This window comes from Bos grunniens, chromosome 7 (genome assembly GCF_055505025.1).
Source record: "Bos grunniens cultivar Pamir isolate PY7600 chromosome 7, Bosgru_T2T1.0, whole genome shotgun sequence".
NCBI classification, from domain to species: domain Eukaryota; kingdom Metazoa; phylum Chordata; class Mammalia; order Artiodactyla; family Bovidae; genus Bos; species Bos grunniens.
This window is the reverse complement of record NC_141171.1, coordinates 38,960,660-38,979,082: the sequence shown is the minus strand read 5'-3', so window position 1 is coordinate 38,979,082 and position 18,423 is coordinate 38,960,660. Positions and strand designations below refer to the sequence as shown.

General features: G+C 56.5%; 1 protein-coding gene and 1 long non-coding RNA gene across 11 annotated transcripts; one reads left to right on the top strand and one right to left on the bottom strand.

Annotated features, from left to right (window-relative positions):
• Positions 1–1,348: 1,348 nt before the first annotated feature.
• On the top strand, positions 1,349–3,702 carry LOC147369092 (uncharacterized). The gene is made up of 2 exons (XR_015167253.1): positions 1,349–2,720; positions 3,016–3,702. It is a non-coding gene; the product is annotated as an uncharacterized LOC147369092 (long non-coding RNA).
• On the bottom strand, positions 3,612–18,348 carry GRK6 (G protein-coupled receptor kinase 6). 10 transcript variants are annotated; one of them, XM_086410936.1, is made up of 16 exons: positions 18,137–18,348; positions 14,228–14,323; positions 13,165–13,383; positions 12,960–13,037; positions 12,547–12,647; positions 12,120–12,212; positions 11,951–12,014; positions 11,672–11,812; positions 11,195–11,385; positions 10,481–10,518; positions 10,301–10,390; positions 9,094–9,302; positions 8,865–9,002; positions 5,634–5,771; positions 5,407–5,541; positions 3,612–5,215 (listed from the first exon to the last, which is right to left on the bottom strand). In XM_086410936.1, exons 4-16 carry the CDS (start codon positions 12,981–12,983, stop codon positions 5,210–5,212), a joined length of 1,368 nt encoding a protein of 455 aa, XP_086267062.1. In that variant the 5' UTR covers positions 12,984–13,037; positions 13,165–13,383; positions 14,228–14,323; positions 18,137–18,348; the 3' UTR covers positions 3,612–5,209. The 10 variants fall into 10 exon arrangements, with proteins under 10 accessions (XP_086267062.1, XP_086267060.1, XP_086267061.1 ...); XM_086410934.1 differs by having other exon boundaries at positions 3,612–4,736; XM_086410935.1 differs by having other exon boundaries at positions 3,612–4,736; positions 13,165–13,320.
• Between the last annotated feature and the right edge of the window lie 75 nt (positions 18,349–18,423).

Here is an 18,423-nt window from a genome sequence, read left to right as displayed (position 1 = left end):
CCGCGGATAGAGCCCCAGACCCGGGGGAGGCGGCGGCCCCAGGGAGCTGACTGTGGCAGCGAAGGCGGCTCCGAGCGCTGGGCTGGAGCCGCGGGGCGCGCGCACGGGCGCGTACACGGCGCGTACCGAGTCCGGCGTGCGCGCGCGCGGCAGCCAGCAGAGTGCCCCCACCCCCAGTCACTAGCTGCCGAGGAGGCTGTCCCGGGAGCGAAAGGCGGAGGACCTAAAACCCACCTGCCGCATCCGAGACTCAGCAGGAAGGGCACCAGGCTCACCCTGCGCAGGGAATGCTGACACCACGCCACACAACTGGCAACAGGCTGTCCGGACCTGGCACACGCTGGCAGACTTCGTGCAGGCCGTCGTCCGCCGAACACACAGTATGCTGAGACAAGCAGCTGAGATGGAAAACCTTGACACACACACAGCCACACACACACACACAGCTCAACCCGGAGAGCACACACATGTCCTGGCCCCGGTCACATCCTGACAGGCACCGCACGCATTGGGCAGGAGTTGGAGCAGGCAGGCACCCCACTGAACCTCTAACTTACAAATATATGGTCCACTCCCAACTCACATCAGTCCTTCCAGTGAATCAAGCCTGAATATTCATTGGAAGGATTGATGCTGAAGCTGAAGCTCCAATACTTTGGCCACCTGATGTGAAGAGCCGACTCATTGGAAAAGACCCTGATGCTGGGAAAGATTGAAGGCAGGGCAAGGGGACAACAGAGGACGAGAGCTTGATGGCATCACTGACTCAATGGACGTGAGTTTCAGCAAACTCAGGGAGATGATGAAGGACAAGGAAGCCTGGCGTGCTGCAGTCCACGGGGTCGCAGAGTCAGACACGACTGAGCAACTGAACAACAACCCAGCTCAGGGCCCTCCGCACTGTGTTCCCAGCACACACTACCACATGTCTAGTAAGAAGTAGCACATGGAGTACCTAGTGCTAGATCTGTATACCTGGCCTCCAGGGACTCTGTTCATCTTCAGGGAGCTCTAGTCAGGGCCTCCACTGCCTAGGCTGTCTGATCCTGACTGGCCCCCAGCCTCTTAATTGGGTTCTTTGTTTCCAGTCCAAATTCTCCTCCACACTTAGGGTGGTCTTCCAAAAAACATCCTCTACTCATGTTGGCCAGAACATTTTGGGTTGCAAGTGACAAAACCTCAAAACAAATAGCCTCAAGACCTATTTGTGTAATGTAACTTTCCCTGTAACTGGAATGTCCAGGGGATTTTAAGCTATGGTCCCAATTGGTTCCGGGTGTTCTAGCAATGCAATGAGGCATTTATCTGTTCTCTCCACTCAGCTTTCTTCTGCTTGCATCATTTTCAGGTAAATCTGCCTCCATGTGGTGGTGAGGTTGACCCCACAGCTCTAGACACAAGCCATCCATCCCTAGAGGAACTGAGAACACCGGCTGTCCGTCAGTAGTTCAGGCAATCCCCCAGGCTCCTTTTGGATTTGTTTTGGCCAAGTGTACAGAGGTGAACCAATCCAGGTACGGGCGAAGGGATATGTGTTTGGTCACCCAGTATCCATTCCCTTTTCTTTGGGCACCCTTATTTCACTGTGGGACTCACCACACCCCCATCAGGTGCCCGTGATGTACAGTGGGCAGATTCCCAGCCTGGCCATTTGGACTCCTTGAAGCTCAGTAGTGCAAAGACATAAACATGGCTGTAACATCTTGCTTCTGGGGGTTGTGCTACGTGATGAGCTGCCTAAGTCCTGGTTCTCTCAGCTCCTGCATATCATTTTAACACATTCTAAGTTAGCTATAGGACAGCTGTCACTTGCAACCAAAGATCCCTGACAGTGCCCCCTGGGTCACATGCTCTAAGTGTATGTGTATACAGCAAGTGCCAGCCCAGTCCCATCTGAACCATGAAGACTAAGGAGTTTGCCCAAAGGAAACATGGGGTGCTTTTGTACATGTTAGGCAGACACTCTAACACCACCACCTAAAATCCTTCAGGACTTCCCCCACCTTCCAGATGAGACCCCACATCCTAGCACAGCTTTCAAAACCCAGCATGGCAGTCTCCTTGAACTTGGCTCCAGCCGTTGCCCCACTAGAGGCTCCAGATCACCCATCTGACTCCTTTTCCGGGAACATGATTCTGTATCCTGGAGGGTCCTAACTGGACAACTCTGTGACAAGGGGCCTCCTCCCTTGCTTTGTGTTGGCCCTCAGTCTCAGCCCTAGCCCCAGCAGTTCTAGAATCATCTCTGCTACAGTGCTGATCACACTGGTCCCACTGTTCCCCCATCTGCTTGCCTACCAGACTGAGTTCCAAGCTAGCAGGGGGCCTCATCTCCATCTGGGTTTCCAACAGAGCTGGATGGGGACATGAACTTGGGGAAGACTTGTTAGTAAGTGAATTCTGGAACTTTCCTCTGCCAAGGATCCACTGTGGTAAGAACTTTAAAGTGGGTTGAACCCTTGCCAAGAAGTTCCCTGGGTGCCTACCTAGCCTAAGGGGAGTCTGGTGGGAGGTTTGCATGCATGCATGCTCAGACGTGTCTGACTCTCTGCAACCCCTTGGACCATAGCGCTCCAGGCTCCTCTGTCCATGGGATTTCCCAGGCAAGAATACTGGAGTGGGTTGCCATTCTCTTCTCCAGGGGACCTTCCTGACCCAGGAATCAAACCAGCATCTCCCGCATTGGCAGGCAGATTCCTTACCACTAGCACCATCAGGAGGTATGGACCTACCCATCTACCTGGCATTCACTCACCCTCACACACCTGCCCAGAGCTGGGCTGAGGCCTCTGTACACTAATACCTATCTACCCTGTGCAGGCCTTGAACCCAGAGCTGTCCAACTGCAAAGCTCATGTGGCCTCTGTGGCACTGGGTACCTGGCCCAAAGGCCAGGAACAAACCTTTATAGGTGGTTATAGCAGGGGCTGGAGTTATTGGGAGGTTACAGGAACAGGTTTGTGTAGTCTGGGACAGACTTGTGGTCAATAGGGTGTCACTCTTGTCTCTGTGCAGGTCTCCTTCTAGGCCCAGCTCAACTGCTACCTTCAGAGAATTCTGATGCCCACATGGCTGGTCTGCATCTGCCTCTGCCATGACCTAACTTGCAGCATCACCAGTGTGCATTTCTGCCCAGCCACATTTCCTGGTTCAGAAGCAGAGCAGAGCAATGGCTCTAATACATGTGTACGGCCCTGGGCAAATCATGGAGGTGTCCAGACAAGACTGAGCAGGTGTTCCCAACAGGAGCTCCCACCCTACTCCACAGGCGGCTCCAAACCCACAACTGGTGGCCAGGCTGCCTTGGTCTTGGAGGATACTGCCAGCTGAGCCTGCCTCTTCAGCACAGGCGGAGTCAGACCCATACCCTACTGGAGACCCAAGGCTTCTTCCCCTCAGGCCTCATCCCATTGAGGAAACTCGTGGGGCCCAAAGGCCACCAGAGCTTGGAGAGGTTACCCCAAGATCAGTCCTGAGGCCCTTAGGCCTTGGTGGAAGGGCAGCCTCCACCAGCCCCACTTCCAACCCCTTCCCACTTCCAGCAGGGTCAGGGAAACAAGGAGATCCCTGGACCACCAGGGCCAAGAAAGAGGCAGGCAGGGGCAGCTAGCCAGGTTTGTGCTCGGACTGTATTCACAGAGACATGTGGCAGCTTACATTGGACAAAATGAGTAATAAAAATCGGCCTTAAATATGGAAAAACTGGGGCCCTGTATCCCACACTACCATTAACACTGGGACCAAGAGGGCCATCAGTCTGGGAAGGGCTGGGGTTGGGATGCAGGCACACAGCCTCAGCCTGCCCCCTTCTATCTCTCTCTCTCATTCATACACACACACACACACACACACACACAGAGGGAGGGGCGGATTATTGCTGGGCACGTGTCTGTTTCGAGGGGAGTCTGGAATGTTTGAGGGTTGGTCAGTGACACCCCCACCCCTTCCCTTCCTATGACCTGGGCTGGGGTGTTCTGCAAGAGGTGACTCCAGGACAGGACACAGCACAGGGGACAAGGTGTCCCGGGAGCCGGAAGGCAGAGGCAGACCCGTCTGGGACAGCCTGGGCAGTGGAATGAGGGGTCCCAGGGGCAGCCCAGTCTCTGGTCACACTTTGGCACAGGCCTAGGGGACCCAGCGGTCCCAGATCCACCTCTGACAGGCGCTGAGAATGGACAGTATTGGGCCCCAGAGGCGGCGGCCTAAACCCAGGGCAGCAGCGGCAGGCACGAGTCTCACTCAGAGGTCGGCGGTGGCAAGCACAGTGCTGAGGGCCCAGGGGCCTGGCCTGGCCCAGCTTTGCCTATCCAAGCTGGGCCTGAGGTGTCTGGAGTGTGCGGCAGCAGCCCCTCTGCTGGCTCCAGGGTGAGTCTTAAGAATGTTCTGGTTGCTATATACATTCATACAAAGACATAAATACAGAAAGCCCCGAGCTCCACAGACAAGAGCTGAAGGGACGCACCTTTGTCCCAGGGGACAGCCCAGGCCTTGACCACTCAGCCAGACCAGGGGCTCCGGGGCAGAGGGCACTGGGGACAGCTCCGGCTGTGTCTCCCAGGCCACAACTTGAGTGGACAATGGGGAAGACCACTGTGCAAAACTGTAAACAGCGTTCGCAGTAGCTGCTACCGCCAACCGCCCAGGGGGGCCCCAGGCTGGGGGCTAGAGGCGGGTGGGGAGCTCGAGGCGGGCGGGAAGCTCTTCCTCACTGTCGCTGCAGTTTCCACAGCAGTCCTGCAGGGCAGGGGAGACATGGAGGGAGAGAGGCAGAGCGCGCGCAGTTAGCCACCAGGGCCTTTGCCTGGCCCAGCCCTGCCAGGGCCGACCAGGAGCTGATCAGGGCTGTGCTCCAAGGAGGGGGTTCCCCACGAGGGGCCCAGAGCAGCAGCTCAGGCCAGACACGTGTGGACACCAGTGCAGAGGCTGCTGGCAACAGGCTGAAGTTAAGAGGGACCAGGTGAATCCCAGGCTCTGCCAGGGCCCTCTATTCTGGGGCTGGTGGATGCAGGGCACGGGGAGACAAGACGGCTAAGCAAGGCTCACTGCTTGCAGGTGCCAGGTGCAGGGCACGGCAGGGGAGGGGAAGGAAGGACGGGTAGGGAGCGGGCACCAGACTTCTTTCGCCCACATCTTGCCTCTGCCATGGAAGGGCTGCCTGTGGCTCCCCGGGGCTGGGCAGCAAGGCCAACCCACGGGAAGCCCACACTGCTCACCTCTGGAAAGAGAAAAGAGGCCATGAGCCCAGCCAGGGGTGGGGGACAGGCGGGAATGAGGCCAGAGACCCTGGGCACCGCTGACACAACTGGAGGATGCCCACTCCCCCGCATACGGGCACCAGCTCTGCCTCCCACCCGCTGTCCCCAGGAGCTGGGCTGGGGGCCGAGGTAGGACACTGCTGGGGATTACCTGGCGACTGAAGAGTCTCTGCAGCAGTCCCTTTTTGGGGGGTGCTGGTGGCTGGCCCTTCCAGTCTAGGTCTGGGGGAACTGAGCCATCCAGCCCGAAGACGTTCAGCTCCTGGAAGCACTCGGTCTCCACCATCTGCCACAGAACAGGCAGCTGTGAGCGCTGCCCCTGAGGTCACCCCCAACCCTGAGACCCCCCCACCAGCCACCGGCCGGGCAGGTCCCCACCTCGTTCTGCCAAGGGATGGGCACACTGCCTGTGGCAAATTTCTGGTAGAAGTCCTGGTCAGTGGGCTCTAGCTCCACACCCTTAACTGTTGAGAACTGTTCAATGTCCAGAACATCTTTGCAGTAAATGGCCTGGGGCTGGGGGAACATAGACAGTGGTCAGACAGGAAGACCCCACAGGAGACCAACTACAGATCATCATACTAAGTGAAGTAAGTCATACAAACACAAATATAGTGACATCACATGTGGAATCTAGAAAAATAGACTCAAATGAACTTAATTTACAAAACAGAAACAGACTCACAGACATTTAAGGGGAGAGGATAAATAAGGAGTTTGGGATTAGCAGATACATATGACTATATATTACACAAATAAACAACACAGTCATACTATATAGTGTGAGGAGCTATGTTCAATACCTTGTAATAAACTACAATGGAAAGAATCTGAAAAAAGTATGTATACACATGTACATAAACACATACATATATCTTATCTGAATCACCTTGCTGTACAGCAGAAACTAACACACAACACTATAAATCAACTTTACTTCGAATACAAAAGTGCCCCATGCACTTCCTGAGCGTGACAATCCCTTCTGAGGCCCAAGTTTCCCTCTAAACTGGGGATCACCCCTCACTGCTCATGGACTGTTGAGGCTGCATAGCTGACCCATGACAGTCCATCAGTCTCCACAGTGCCATATGGAATCAATAATAGGCAGCCCCCACCCCTGCCTGTACACAGCTGTCTGGGGGCAACTGGCAAAGGGAGAGCAGGCTGAATCTCAGCCCCTTCAGCTGGATACCCCATGCAGGGCTTGGAGCTGATGGGTCCCTCTGTCCTGGGATGTCCAATGGCACACTCCATCTCCTTCTGCTTCACAGCCAACAGTCCCTGTGCCCCCAGCCCCCTGCCAGGAGCCCACCTCACTCCAGAAGGCCACTTCTTTTTTCATCTTTGCATTGTTTTCTAAATCATACTGTTAAGGATGTCAAAACATCATCATGTAAAATCATACAGCTGCTTTTCAGAAAAGTCAGCAGTTCTCCCAAAGGTTAAACATGTTACCATATGAGCCAGTGTTCAATTCCTAGGTATATGTCCCAGAGAAATGAAAACATATGTCCCCACAAGAACTTCTATGTTAATGTTCAAATAGCATTATTCATCACAGCCCCATAACAAAAACAACCCTAATGCCCATTGATGGATGAATAAATACACAGAAGGTGCAATATTCATAGAATGGAATATTATTAAGCCATACAAAAGGAATGCAGGACCAGTAAGAACTACAACATGGGTGATCTGGAAAACATGCAAACTGCAAGAAGCCAGTCACAAAGCACCACATATTATACAATCCCGTTAACATGAAATGTCCAGAACAGGCAAATATAGAGAGACATACAGCAGATTAGTGGCTGCCAAGGGGAAGGGGAATGAGGAATGACTGCTAATGAGTAGGGGGTGTTTGGAGGGGAGGGGTGATGAAAATGTTCTAAAATTGATTTTGGTGATGGTTGCATCTTTATGCTAAAAGTCACTTAATTATATGCTTAAAAGAAGTGAGTTGCATGGTATGTGAATTCAATAAAGCGGCTAAAAACTGTATCCCCATCAAGCACACTTCTCATCTGCTTCTAAAAAAGTTAAACTCCAGGGCACTGATTTTCAAGAGTAACTGAGATGATGTGCAGGGAAGCTGGAGTAAAGCTGAGTGGGACAGCCAGCTCTAAGGCAGGCTGCAGAAGTCAGGCTTGCAGTTCAACTGCTGATGGCAAGGCCCACACCTCTGGGCGCTGGTGAGCCCCACCTACAAGACGCAGTCCTACGGAGGCAGGGGCCTCCCACTCCCACTTCCCAGCTCTATGGCCCCACCACCTGTCTCCACCCCTCAACACTCCTGCTCCACATTCCCTCTTTCCCTGCCCACACTGGCCTCCACTGCTGCTCCACCTCTCAAGGTTGGTCCCTGGACTAGGACCTCGATGCCTGGCTGCTCCTTCTCCCTGGAACGCTAATGGCCCAAATCCTGGCACAACTCTCTCCTTCACATATTTTAGGTTTCTACTGATACATATCCAACAGCTACTCAGAGGCCATCCTGTCTAAAAATACCCCCACCCCTCCACCACGCCTTTTTCACTTACTGGCTTATTTTTCTATGTCTTCCCACTAGACCATGAAGGTAGGACTAGGTCCTACTGACTCTGTGACTTCTGAGATCTGGCACATACTGGCATTCAGATACTTTGTTGAATGTGTAAACAATCACATGCATGATTGACAGCCACCAATCTGGCCTGCCCATCATCACCTTCCTTCTTCCCCTGTGTTCCTGGTGAACTGTCAATCACAGGACTCAGTCCTCTTACATGTGAGGTGAGGGCAAGCACATGACCTAATCTTGGCCAATCAGAAGCTTCCTTGACTTTATACTGAGAAGCTTGAATTCAGTGGGAGAACAGTCAACAGGTGACAAGCAGTGACAAGAGGTGGAGTCCTGGCCACACGGTGTGAACCACTGACGCTGGTCCTACTCTGGGACTTTCTGGCTAAATGAACCAAAAAGCCCCACGTTGGGCCTAAGTTTGAGTTGGACTTCTCCCACTGAGAATCTGATGACTCCAGGATGTTTCTGATAGCAGATGCCTGACCCACTGAGAAGCTCAGTCAATGAGTGAGATTCTGCAGAGGGGAGTGTTCTGCTCACAGATAGGAGGTCAGCCTTGCCAGGTGCAGGGGGCAGTGGATGTCTGGCCAGTCCAATGGCCCTTCCCCCTGCTGGCAAGGAATCTTGGTTTCCCTTTGGAAGACCAATCTTCCCCACTTGCGTGGCACGGGTGGGCACGTGGTCCTGATGTGGCTGCTGAGGGGCATCCGAGTAATTAGGCAATGAGCAAAGAGGCACTCTCTGTCTACCAGGGTGGCTGAGTCATTAGAATGAAGGCCTGATACCCTGGGGACAGCTGCCCAAGAGGGAAGCCGGTAGTGGGGAGGAGGAGGAAGACAGAACTCCTACAGCACTGCTGGAGCCCCGGATCCAGTGTGCCAAAAGCCAGGCCTTTCATTTTTAGGAGCCTGGTGAATTGTTTGGTTGGTTAACCCACTTGGGTTTTCTAATGCTTGCACTGAGCAGGTCCCAATCAATGTTCCAAGAGCCCCCAGCTCCGCTTGGGCTTGGCCCTGCCTTCAGCAGGAGTGGGTGGCACTCACATCAGGCTTGAAGGGTGGTTCCAGCATGCCAGCTCCCAGCCGCTTGAAGTTCAGCTTCTTGAAGAGGGGGTGCTCCTTCACTTCTTGCGCGCCGCCCCCACCACACCCCAGGCGTTCGGAGGGGTCCTTGCAGAGGAGCTGCATCAGGGCAGTGGCGGTTAGGGTACCCTTGGGAGAGGTAACCCCAGCCCCAGCCCCGGCTGGTTGCGCCTCCTGCTGGCGGCCGTACCTGGGTGCAGAGTGAGCGGGCCTGTGGGGAGAAGTGCTCGGAGTACTCCTCAGGCACCTCCTTCACCAGCCGCTCCACTTCCTCCCGCTTGATCTTCTTTTTCCTCTGCTGGAAGGGTGACTGGCCTGCGATCATCTCATACAGGAGGCAGCCGAGTGCCCACCAGTCTGGGCTAAAGGTGTACCGTTCGTTTTTTACCACCTCTGGGGCTGGGAGGGACAGCAGGAATTAAGATTGGGCGGGAGGCAGAATTGAGCCCTGGGAATGCCCAGCTTGCATGTCAAGGCCAGGGATCAGTTCAAACACCCAGTGCAGCAGCCAGTGCCAGGCAGGCACCATCAGCAGCCTGGTGGGGACCACGGGGAGTAGGGGAGCTCACAGCCCACCAGGAGGAGCTGGTATGGCCCTGCAGGGTGGGCTGGGGGTCGGGGGTCAGGTCTTCTGATCTTTCAAGAGAAGTCAGAAATCATATTTTTAACGTGAAGCTGTCTGGGTTATCAAATGCTGGTGACTACTTCAAACTGTTTGAAAAACGATTTGATTTAAACACAGATGGAGGCCAAATTAGACCCAGCGTGGCTACCAGTTTGCAACCTCTAGCTTCAATGTCAAAGAGAGGAAAGAAGATGGCAACCCATTTGCTGGGTGTCGACTGCCTGCTAAAGCGGGCAGGTGGGGGGTTTTGCCTCTACCGCCTCCTTTCAGCTTCAAGGCAGCCCTGGGAGCAGGCTGCAGGCAGGGACAGTGAGGCTGAGAGAAGGAGAATGTCTGGCCCTTGGACACATAATAAGGAGACGGTGGAGCACACAGCTGGAGCTCTGTCTACTGTGTCACGTGCTCTCCAGGGGAATTTGGGGCCTCATCATGGCCCCTACCATAGATGGGCACTCCCACTCCTAGCATGGGCAGGTTGGGGCAGTGGAGGAACCAGGGCTATGGAAAACAGGTGTGAGGCCCTTGTCTTTCACTGGTAGCCACCTTCAGGCCCAGTTGGTAGGAGGGCCTCAATGACTATGCAAGTGAGTGAACGCTGCGGATTCAGTGTGTGGAGCCCTGGCTGAGTCTTGGTCTCCTCATCTATAAAAGAGGAACATCAGCTCTTTCTGTTCCGTGAGGTACAGGAGATTTCCCAACAGAAGTGGTGGGACTGGACACACGACAGCAAGAGGACCCAGGAGGCTGGTGGGTCGGGGGAAGGCAGACTCACCCATGTAGCCCACAGTGCCCACACGGCCTTTGATCGTCTGGCCTTCGGGTACGTGCACAGCCAGCCCCAGGTCAGAGATGCGGATGTGACCTGAATGTGGGTGGAGAAGCAGGGAGGCCCATTAGGCAGATGGGCACACCTCTCCCATCCTTCCCCTGCCCCTAGGGGCCCCTCACCCACCATGGTCATCTAGTAGGATGTTCTCTGGCTTTAGGTCCCTGTAAGGAGAGAATGGCAGGGTCAGATGCTGCTCAGCTGGCCATACAGCCAACGGGGCCACCCCCTCCTGGTGTGCTTAGTCGCTCAGTCATTTTTGACTCTTTGTGACCCCATGGACTGTAGCCCGCCAGGCTCCTCTGTCCATGGGATTCTCCAGGCAAGAATACTGGAGTGGGTTGCCATGCCCTCCTCCAGGGGATCTTCCCAACCCAGGGATTGAACCCAGGTCTCCCACATTGCAGGTGGATTCTTTACCAGATGAGCTACCAGGGAAGCCCAAAAGCATTACTAATAATAATAAGCAGAGCTCCCCACTGCCGTGTTCTGTGTACTTTCCAGCATTATCTCGTTCATTCTCTACAACAAGCTGCGAGGCAGGAATTAAAATCTTTGCTTCCCAGGGAAAAAAAATGGTGTTGTGAGCAGGGAGTTGACTGGCCAAGGCCACATAGGGATGACAGGGCCAGGATTCACACATGGGTTAACCAGACCCCAGAGCCTGGGTTCTGAGCCACACTGAGCCTAGCAGCCTAGTGAGCATGCGTGAGCGTGGAGCCCGAGCCAAGGTCCGACAGACTTGTGCCCGCCACAACAGTGCCAGCACACCAACATGCCTCTGCAGCCTTCACCCCAGCCTAGCCGCAGCCCCTGGCCGGGAGGGCCACGCCCCTGCACCTGTACACGATACGCTCCCGGTGCAGGTCCTCCAGGCCACAGCAGATCTCTGCTGCGTAGAAGACAGCCCGAGCCTCAGGGAAGCCAGCCTGGCCCATGTGGTAGATGTGGAACTTGAGGTCGCCTCCGTTCATCAGCGTCAGCACCAGGCACAGTGCATCCTTGGTCTCATAGGCGTAGGCCAAGCTCACCTGTGACCAAGGGGACATGAGCCCTGAAGCAGAGGCCGTGGGATGCCCGGTGGCGGGGCTAGCGCCAGCCACCCAAAAACTATTCTTAGTGCCACTCCCTGGGGCCATCCTGCTTCCCAGGCCAGGTGTCAATATCCCAAACCCGCCCCTCCCAGGCATCTCTGAGGGCAGGAGAAGTAGCGGTGCCTGGAGGGGGCGGGTCAGGGAGGGAAGAGGTCTTAGTCCAGTGAGTGGGGAGGGCCGGTGTGGCCGTGGGGGAAAGGAGGGATCTCCTGTCTGTACTTACTACAAACCTACTGTTCACTTTCTCCAGAATCTGCTTCTCGTTGAGTGCCATGGCTTCCCCTTTCCGCTTCTTGATCCGCTTCTTCTCCAGCTTCTTGCAGGCGTACATCTTGCCTGTGGCCCGCACCTGGCAGGCGCATACCTGGAGCCAGGATAGAGGGGGCAAGTGGGGACCAGCTGCGGCCTTCCTGAGGGTTATAGGCTCAGAGAGGCTAAGGGGATGGTCAGGTCCCCTGTACCCCACCTCTGCACTCTGCTGGGCTCTGGCCTGGCCACTCACCTCCCCAAAGCCGCCTTTGCCCAGGACTCGGTACTGCCTGAAGGTGTTTTTGGTCACTGGCTGCCTGTGGACAAGGGGTTGGGAAGCAAACACTAGCTGAGCAGGGGCCTGAGACCCATGAGAACCCCTTCAACCCGGCCCATCTGGGGCCAGCCTTCAAGGAGCTCACCTTTCCAGCCACTTCCACTGCAGAAAACGGTTGAAGTAGATGCTGTCGAGGTAGTCGGCAAAAGGGGCCATGCTCAGGTACTCATGGGTCAACCTGTCGAGAAGGCCCAGCCTCTGGTCAGCACCTGACACCCCCCATTCTCCCCTCGATGGGCCAGGCCCCCTGTTATGTGTATGCTCAGCCTGAAAGGCAGAATCCTTGGCCAACCCTCCTGCTAGCCCACCTGCGGGGGAGACGGATATCCGATGCTAAAGCCCAGGATGCTACCTGAGGGGAGGCAACCTGATCAGGGTCACAGAGCAGGGGCAAGGCTGGGGTGAGAGACTGAGTTTGCTCACCACCTGCTGCACTGTTCATAGCCCTCTGGGTCTGCAGAAGCCCCCTCCTCAGGACACAGTTCTCAGCCTGAGGGCAGGGAGAGGTTTACCGAGTAAGCTCCTGGAAGAGGTCTTTGCAGGGTCCTTCCTCCAGCCGCTGGGCACAGTTCGTCACCAGTTGCCGGGGGACCTCGGGGATGAGGTCAGGACCCTGGGGACAGGCCACAGACAGGTCAGGGCAAGACCTGCCCACCCCCAGGGCAGAGATCTCGGGCTTGTGCTGGGTGGCCAGGGGTACACAGCCTGCTTAGTGGCTGAATTTTCTGCAGCTCTCCTTGAGGCATGGTGAAGCAGAGCTGCTGGGCTCAGTGTCCTGGCCCACCCACCTGGACTCCTTGCCCATGGTGCCACCTGGTGAGCCTGGAGTAGCTCCAGGGGCACACTCTGCACAGGCAGTGGTCATTCCTCTCACCATCACTGAGCTCTGTCCACTACCCTAGTCCCTGCACCAGTGCTAACTCACCGTGTGGCTCAGAAAATTCTGCATGAGCCGCAGCCCACATGCCTTCCGCTTCTCATCAGGGGTCACTTCATACTCGGCCTGCGGGGGTGGGGGTGGAGGCAGAGAAGGCTTGGGGTTTGGATGGAGTAACAGGTGTGAGGAGACGGGACACACATGTGGCCCGGGACCTCTGCCCACCCTTGGTGTGGGGCTGGGCCGCACTCACCACCCCGTCCAGGAAGGCAATGCAGCGAGTCAGCTCAGGCCTCGTGGCGCAGAACTCTCGGAACAGCAGGCGCCCGATGGGCTGCCGCTCACACAGGCTGTGGTAGTCACGCTCTGCAGGCAGAGGTGGGAGCTGCTGGATTCCTGGATTTGGAGCCTGCCGGCAAGGCACTCCTGTCCACACCGCTAGGCCCGGAGCCCCCGCCAACAGCTTCCAGCCCTGCAGTATGGCAGCCACTGTCTCCTTTAGAACCCTTGCCACAGCACTGAGGCGACACCACTGTTACTGCCATCGTAGCCCTGGGACTCCAGGGCCCAGGGAGGCTGAGTGATTAGCCCCAAGATCACACAAGCAGGAGTGTGGCTCCAGAGCCGGGTCCTCACTTCCGGCTGCTGACTTCCAGTTCGCACTACTTGTACATACGTCATGGTTGGGGCTGGGTGTGGTCTGTGTGGTTCCGGCCCAGCTCTGGCCCAGCCCACACCTGCTGCCTGCCTGGCGAAAGTGTGGGAGGAAGCTGTGGCTTCCGGTGAGTTCGAGGCTAAGCCTCCTTCCCAGCGGTGGAAGCAGCCATGGTGTACTCCTGGCCCACGTGCAGGCCGTCAGAGGGGGTTTGGGCCCTGCTGGTCAAGGCTTTGTTGGGCACCCCCAGGGCCAGGCTGGGTAGGGCTGCGCACAGGCCTGGGTTCCACCACCCCAGACAGTCAGTGTGTGAGCTGACTCCAGCCCCCCCTGCACATTCTGCTCTGTCCTCCGAGCCCTGCTCACCCGAGGCCTGGTCCTCCCTTCTGCAGCTTCCCTCAGACCGCCCCCAAATCTGACGCGGGGCTCCTCCCCACGCCTACCCCCACCGCCCGCTGCTGTCCTGTGCTGTCTGCCCTCCACCCCGCCTGGACCCAGGAACTGAAACTCAGCTGGGTGGTGCAGCCTCCATCTCTCTGCTCCCCGAAACCCCCACAACCCTCTGGCCCAAGGCAAGGTCTCAGGGGAGGCTCCCCTGGCACACCAGGACTCTCTCGCCTCTGCACCCCACCCCACCCCGCGGTCTCAACCAAGGCCTCACCGAGGCTGAGCCGTAGCTCTTCACACTGGCTGATATGGGGGAACTGTAGCATCTGCCGCCATTTCTTGCTTTTGCCTTTACGATTCCCGCCACCACCTGTGGAAGCAAACAGGCGCTATTTCTTGATTCCTGCCATTGTCATCCTCCTTGCTACCCTCAGTGTGGTCCAGAGGCCTTCAGGGTCCAGCCTAGGCCCAGTCCACTCTGAGAGGCCCCTTGGGCCTTCCTTCTGCATGCAACATGCTCTTGCTGGGTTTCAGGACACACATGGACCCCAGGCCCTCCTGCTAGGGGCTCCTAGGCTGGAAGAGCCAAGAAGGGATGGAAGAACCAAGAAGGGCATGAGGCCAGGCCATGGGCGGGTGGGGGTGGGAGGTGGGGTTTCCAGTTAGCTTCACCAAGGCTCAGCTGCTTCCAACCAGGTAGGAGTTTCTCTCCCAAGTGAAGATAAGGACACGATAGTGGGGGAAACTGTGTTAAGTCCAGGCCCAGAAGGGAGACATCCTGGGACGTGTGGGACATGCCTGAGAGATGGCAGAGGACAGCTGAGTCACCAGGGAGGCTCCAGGCCCCTATGACGGGACCCTGCATCAGATGCAAAAGAAGTGGTGGCAGGAGGCCTGGTACCTCATTTTACCTAGCTGATCCCTCATCTGTAGCCGCTGGGCAGCAGCTCAAATGCCTACAGAATCAGACAGGTGCGGTAAATATGGACCAGATGGGAGACAACAGGGAGCGGTGGGGAGTGTGGGAACCGGACCCCTCAAACGGAGACAGCTGCAGCACAACCGCAGCTGACTGCTTGACTCTGACTAGGCAGGAATGCCAGCTCGGTGTGGCCAACTCTTCAGACTTTTCAAAGTCAGCCGGGAATCTGGACCGTTACACGAAATACCAGTTCCTATATTATATAAAAAAAAAAAAAAAAAACCACTGCAGCCAAAACATAAAACATGTTAGAGAGCTAGACAGGTGTGGCCTGTGGGTCATGAGGTTGAACATGGTGGAAGGGGCCTGAGTCTTGGCATCTTACAGATTTGGGTTTGAATCACCCCTTTACACTTCAGACTGTAACTTGCTCTCTTGTGTGTTAGTCGCTCAGTCGTGTCCGACTCTTTGTGACCCCATGGTCTGTCCATGGATTTCTCTAGGCAAGAACACTGGAGTGGGTTGTTATTCCCTTCTCCAGGAGATCTTCCCAACCCAGGAATCAAACCTAGGTCTCCTGCATTGCAGGCAGATTCTTTACTATCTGAGCTACCAGAGAAGCCCCTAACTTGCTCTCTAGGAACCTCAGTTTCTCCATGTGTACTTCAGGTCCTCCAGAAGTACTGTGAAGATGACTAACAGAGTCTGTGTCCAGTACTCAGTAGAGCTGTGGCAACGGGTGGGGCCCAGCTCCAACAGTCAGTGGCAACCTCTGGCCACCACTTTCCCTTGCCTGGCCTCAGTTTCCCCTATGGTTTATGCAGCTTTGTTTCTATCTAGCCTGGTTGAAGGCAGGCGGTGTAGGAGGGGCCGCCTTCCAGGGAAGGAGCAAGGCTAGGTTCTTCAGTGGGCTCCCTGATCTAAGCTGCCTAGAGGAGGAAGTGTTGCACGGTACCCCATTGGGAAACCTGGTAGCAGCCCTCCCGCAGCCTGAACCCAGCACATCCCATAGTCATTGCTCCACTGTGAGTGAGCAACAGACCCCCACCCTCAACCCACGGCAAGGCCTCCCCAGAAGGGGAACTCCTCCCCCACCCCCGCAAGTCCCTCACCCAACCCTCCATCCGCCTGCTACCCCCACCAGTTACTTCCTCCTCCCCCTCCTCTCAGCCACATCAAGGCAGCAGCGAAGAGTCACATGCAAATATCCTGTCCTGGAACTGCCACCAGAGTCAGTGGGGCTCCTCCCCACTCCACCCCAGCCTGGACCCTTCCCATGTCTCTGGGGGTCTGGGAAAGGAAGGAGGATTAAGTGAGGGTTCACACTCCCCAGTGCTGTCCCACTTCACCCTCACAGCAATTCTGACAGACCTAGCTCAATTTTATGAGAAAGCTGAGGCCCTGAAATGGGGAATCAATTTGTCCAAGATTACAAAGCCTGGAGGTCCCAGAGAGAGGATTCGAACCCAGCTCCCTAGGACCCCAGGCCAAGCTCTTTTCCAAACCCAAATATGCCCAGCATCTATCAGGTGTCAACTGAATACATGCAGTCCAAATCACTCAGGGCCTCAGATCACTTGGGAAACGGGCAAAAGCCTAGGCCCAAGCTGTCAATCAGCTCATGAAGGGATTCCAACGCACTCAGTCTATAGACCATGGTTCAGACCTCAGTGACAACTGGGATTTCCTTTAGTTTTCAATGTCCCATCCTCAACAATGCCACAGAAAGAGTTACTGAAGTTCAGAGAGAGGAGACTTGTTTAGAGTCACCCAGGTGGGAGGGACAGGGCCAGGTTGGAGTAAGGATTCTCCAAAGAAGGAACTGGTCCTAGTCTGGTCATAACCTCCTATGCCTCGCCCATGGCCTAAGGAAGCCTGTCAGAAGGTGCCTACATTCTCTGGCCAGGCAAGGCAGTGTTCTCAGCAGGCTTGAAGCCTGAACTGGCTACAGCCCTAGGGAGGGAGGCCTGGCCAGGCTCTCCCCTCCCCTCCTCCCCGGCTAGCTGGATGACGAGGCAGAACAGAATCGGCAGATGCCCCCAGAGGCTGGGAGGAAGGCCTAGCCCCAGGACTTGATAAGGGACAGGAGATAAAGAAAGCTCTGGGCACTGAGGACCCAGCCTACCATGCCCATTTCCAGGCAGCACCTCCCCAGGTCAACATGCATAGGGCAGGCAGGGGGCACCAGATGCTGTGCCAGAAAGCATCTGTTTCCTACAGGCTGCACCAGGGACATGCTGTGTCCTAGGCCTGAGTCAACCCGTCTTGCTGGGTCCTGGGGGCTAGTTCCTGATCTGAGCCTCAGTTTCCCACTTGTAAAAGAGGTCAGAGAGGCAATGCAGATAGCTCTACCTGCCTGAAAGCCCAGCAGAGTCCTGATCTCCCTGCCCTAGAAATGTCTTCTTTACTGGTCCCCAGCACCCGGGACAGGACAGGGTACAGAGTAGGTGTTCGGTGATTATGTTACTGAGGTGAACAATGGCAGGTGAGGGGCAGACCGGGTCTGGTCCTTATGCACCCCAGGATCCTCATAGAGCAGGTGTCTGGTAACATGAGGCACTCAGTAACACCAGGTTCACTAGACAGGCTCCCTCTGCCAGGCCTTGCACTTAACAGTCCTACCAGCCTGGCATGCTCCCTTCCTTCAAAACTCAGGTTCCAGTTATTTCTATGCCCATCTGCCCCACTAGTCCTGAGGGCAAAAACTGTTACCCATTCCCCTCTGTCCCCAGTGGCAGTCATGCGGGTAGCATAAATGACCAGCAGTTTCCCCACCTCGGGTGGGCTCTGCTACGGCAGAGCCTCGGTTAATTCCTCCAAACCTTTTACCCTGCACCAACTTTGCGCCGACCCAGGCTGGGAGCAACCCAGGTTGAATCTGGGCCCGGGCACGTGGGGTAGGCTGGCTGCCCCTTCCCCTTCCTGAGGCATCTTCTTAACCTCTCACCTGGGAGAGGCCTCAGAGAGGCTCTCCCGGGGCTGAGGTCCCACCCTTCCCTCTTCCTTCCTGTCTCCTTCTCATACCCCCTTCACCACCACCACCACCCTACTCGCCGCGAGGGCGGCGGCCTGACTCCCGCCCCTTCCTGGGCTCTGGCTCCCGGAGGGCAGGTGCGGAGGAAAAGGACCACAGGCCGGAAGGGCTCGTGTCCGCGAGAGGTGCGGGGCGTGGAGCTAGCTGCCCTAGGGGATCGGGAGGCTGAGACGCCCCGCCGAGCTCGGAGGCCGCGCGCCCGCTTTCTCTGCACCCGACAGCCTCACCTTCCCGGGCCTTGAGTAGCACCGTGTTCGCTACGATGTTCTCGAGCTCCATGGGCTACGGCGCCGCCGGGCCCGCCGGGCCGCGCCGCCGGCTAGGACTGCGCGAGGGGGCCGGGGCCGGATGGCGATCGGCGAGGCTCGGATCGGCTCGCAGTGACCGCACCGCGGCCTCCGGGGCCTCCCGGGCCGCCGCCGCCGCCCGCCGCTCACTCTCCGCCCCCTCCCGGGGGCCACCCGGGCTCCGGCACGCCCCGCCCCGGCCCGCCTTCTGTTTACTTTACTTGGCC

Bases quoted from the DNA above. Each gene is read 5' to 3' on its own strand.
- GRK6 (XM_086410930.1), bottom strand. From the start codon at position 14,818: ATGCAGGGTCCCGTCATAGGGGCCTGGAGCCTCCCTGGTGACTCAGCT. The intron at 14,324-14,751 runs GCATGTCCCACA...TTGCTTCCACAG, and splicing joins TGTCCTCTGCCATCTCTCAG to GTGGTGGCGGGAATCGTAAA. The intron at 9,303-10,300 runs GTGAGTCTGCCT...TGTCCCTCCCAG, and splicing joins GGGCACTGTGGGCTACATGG to CCCCAGAGGTGGTAAAAAAC.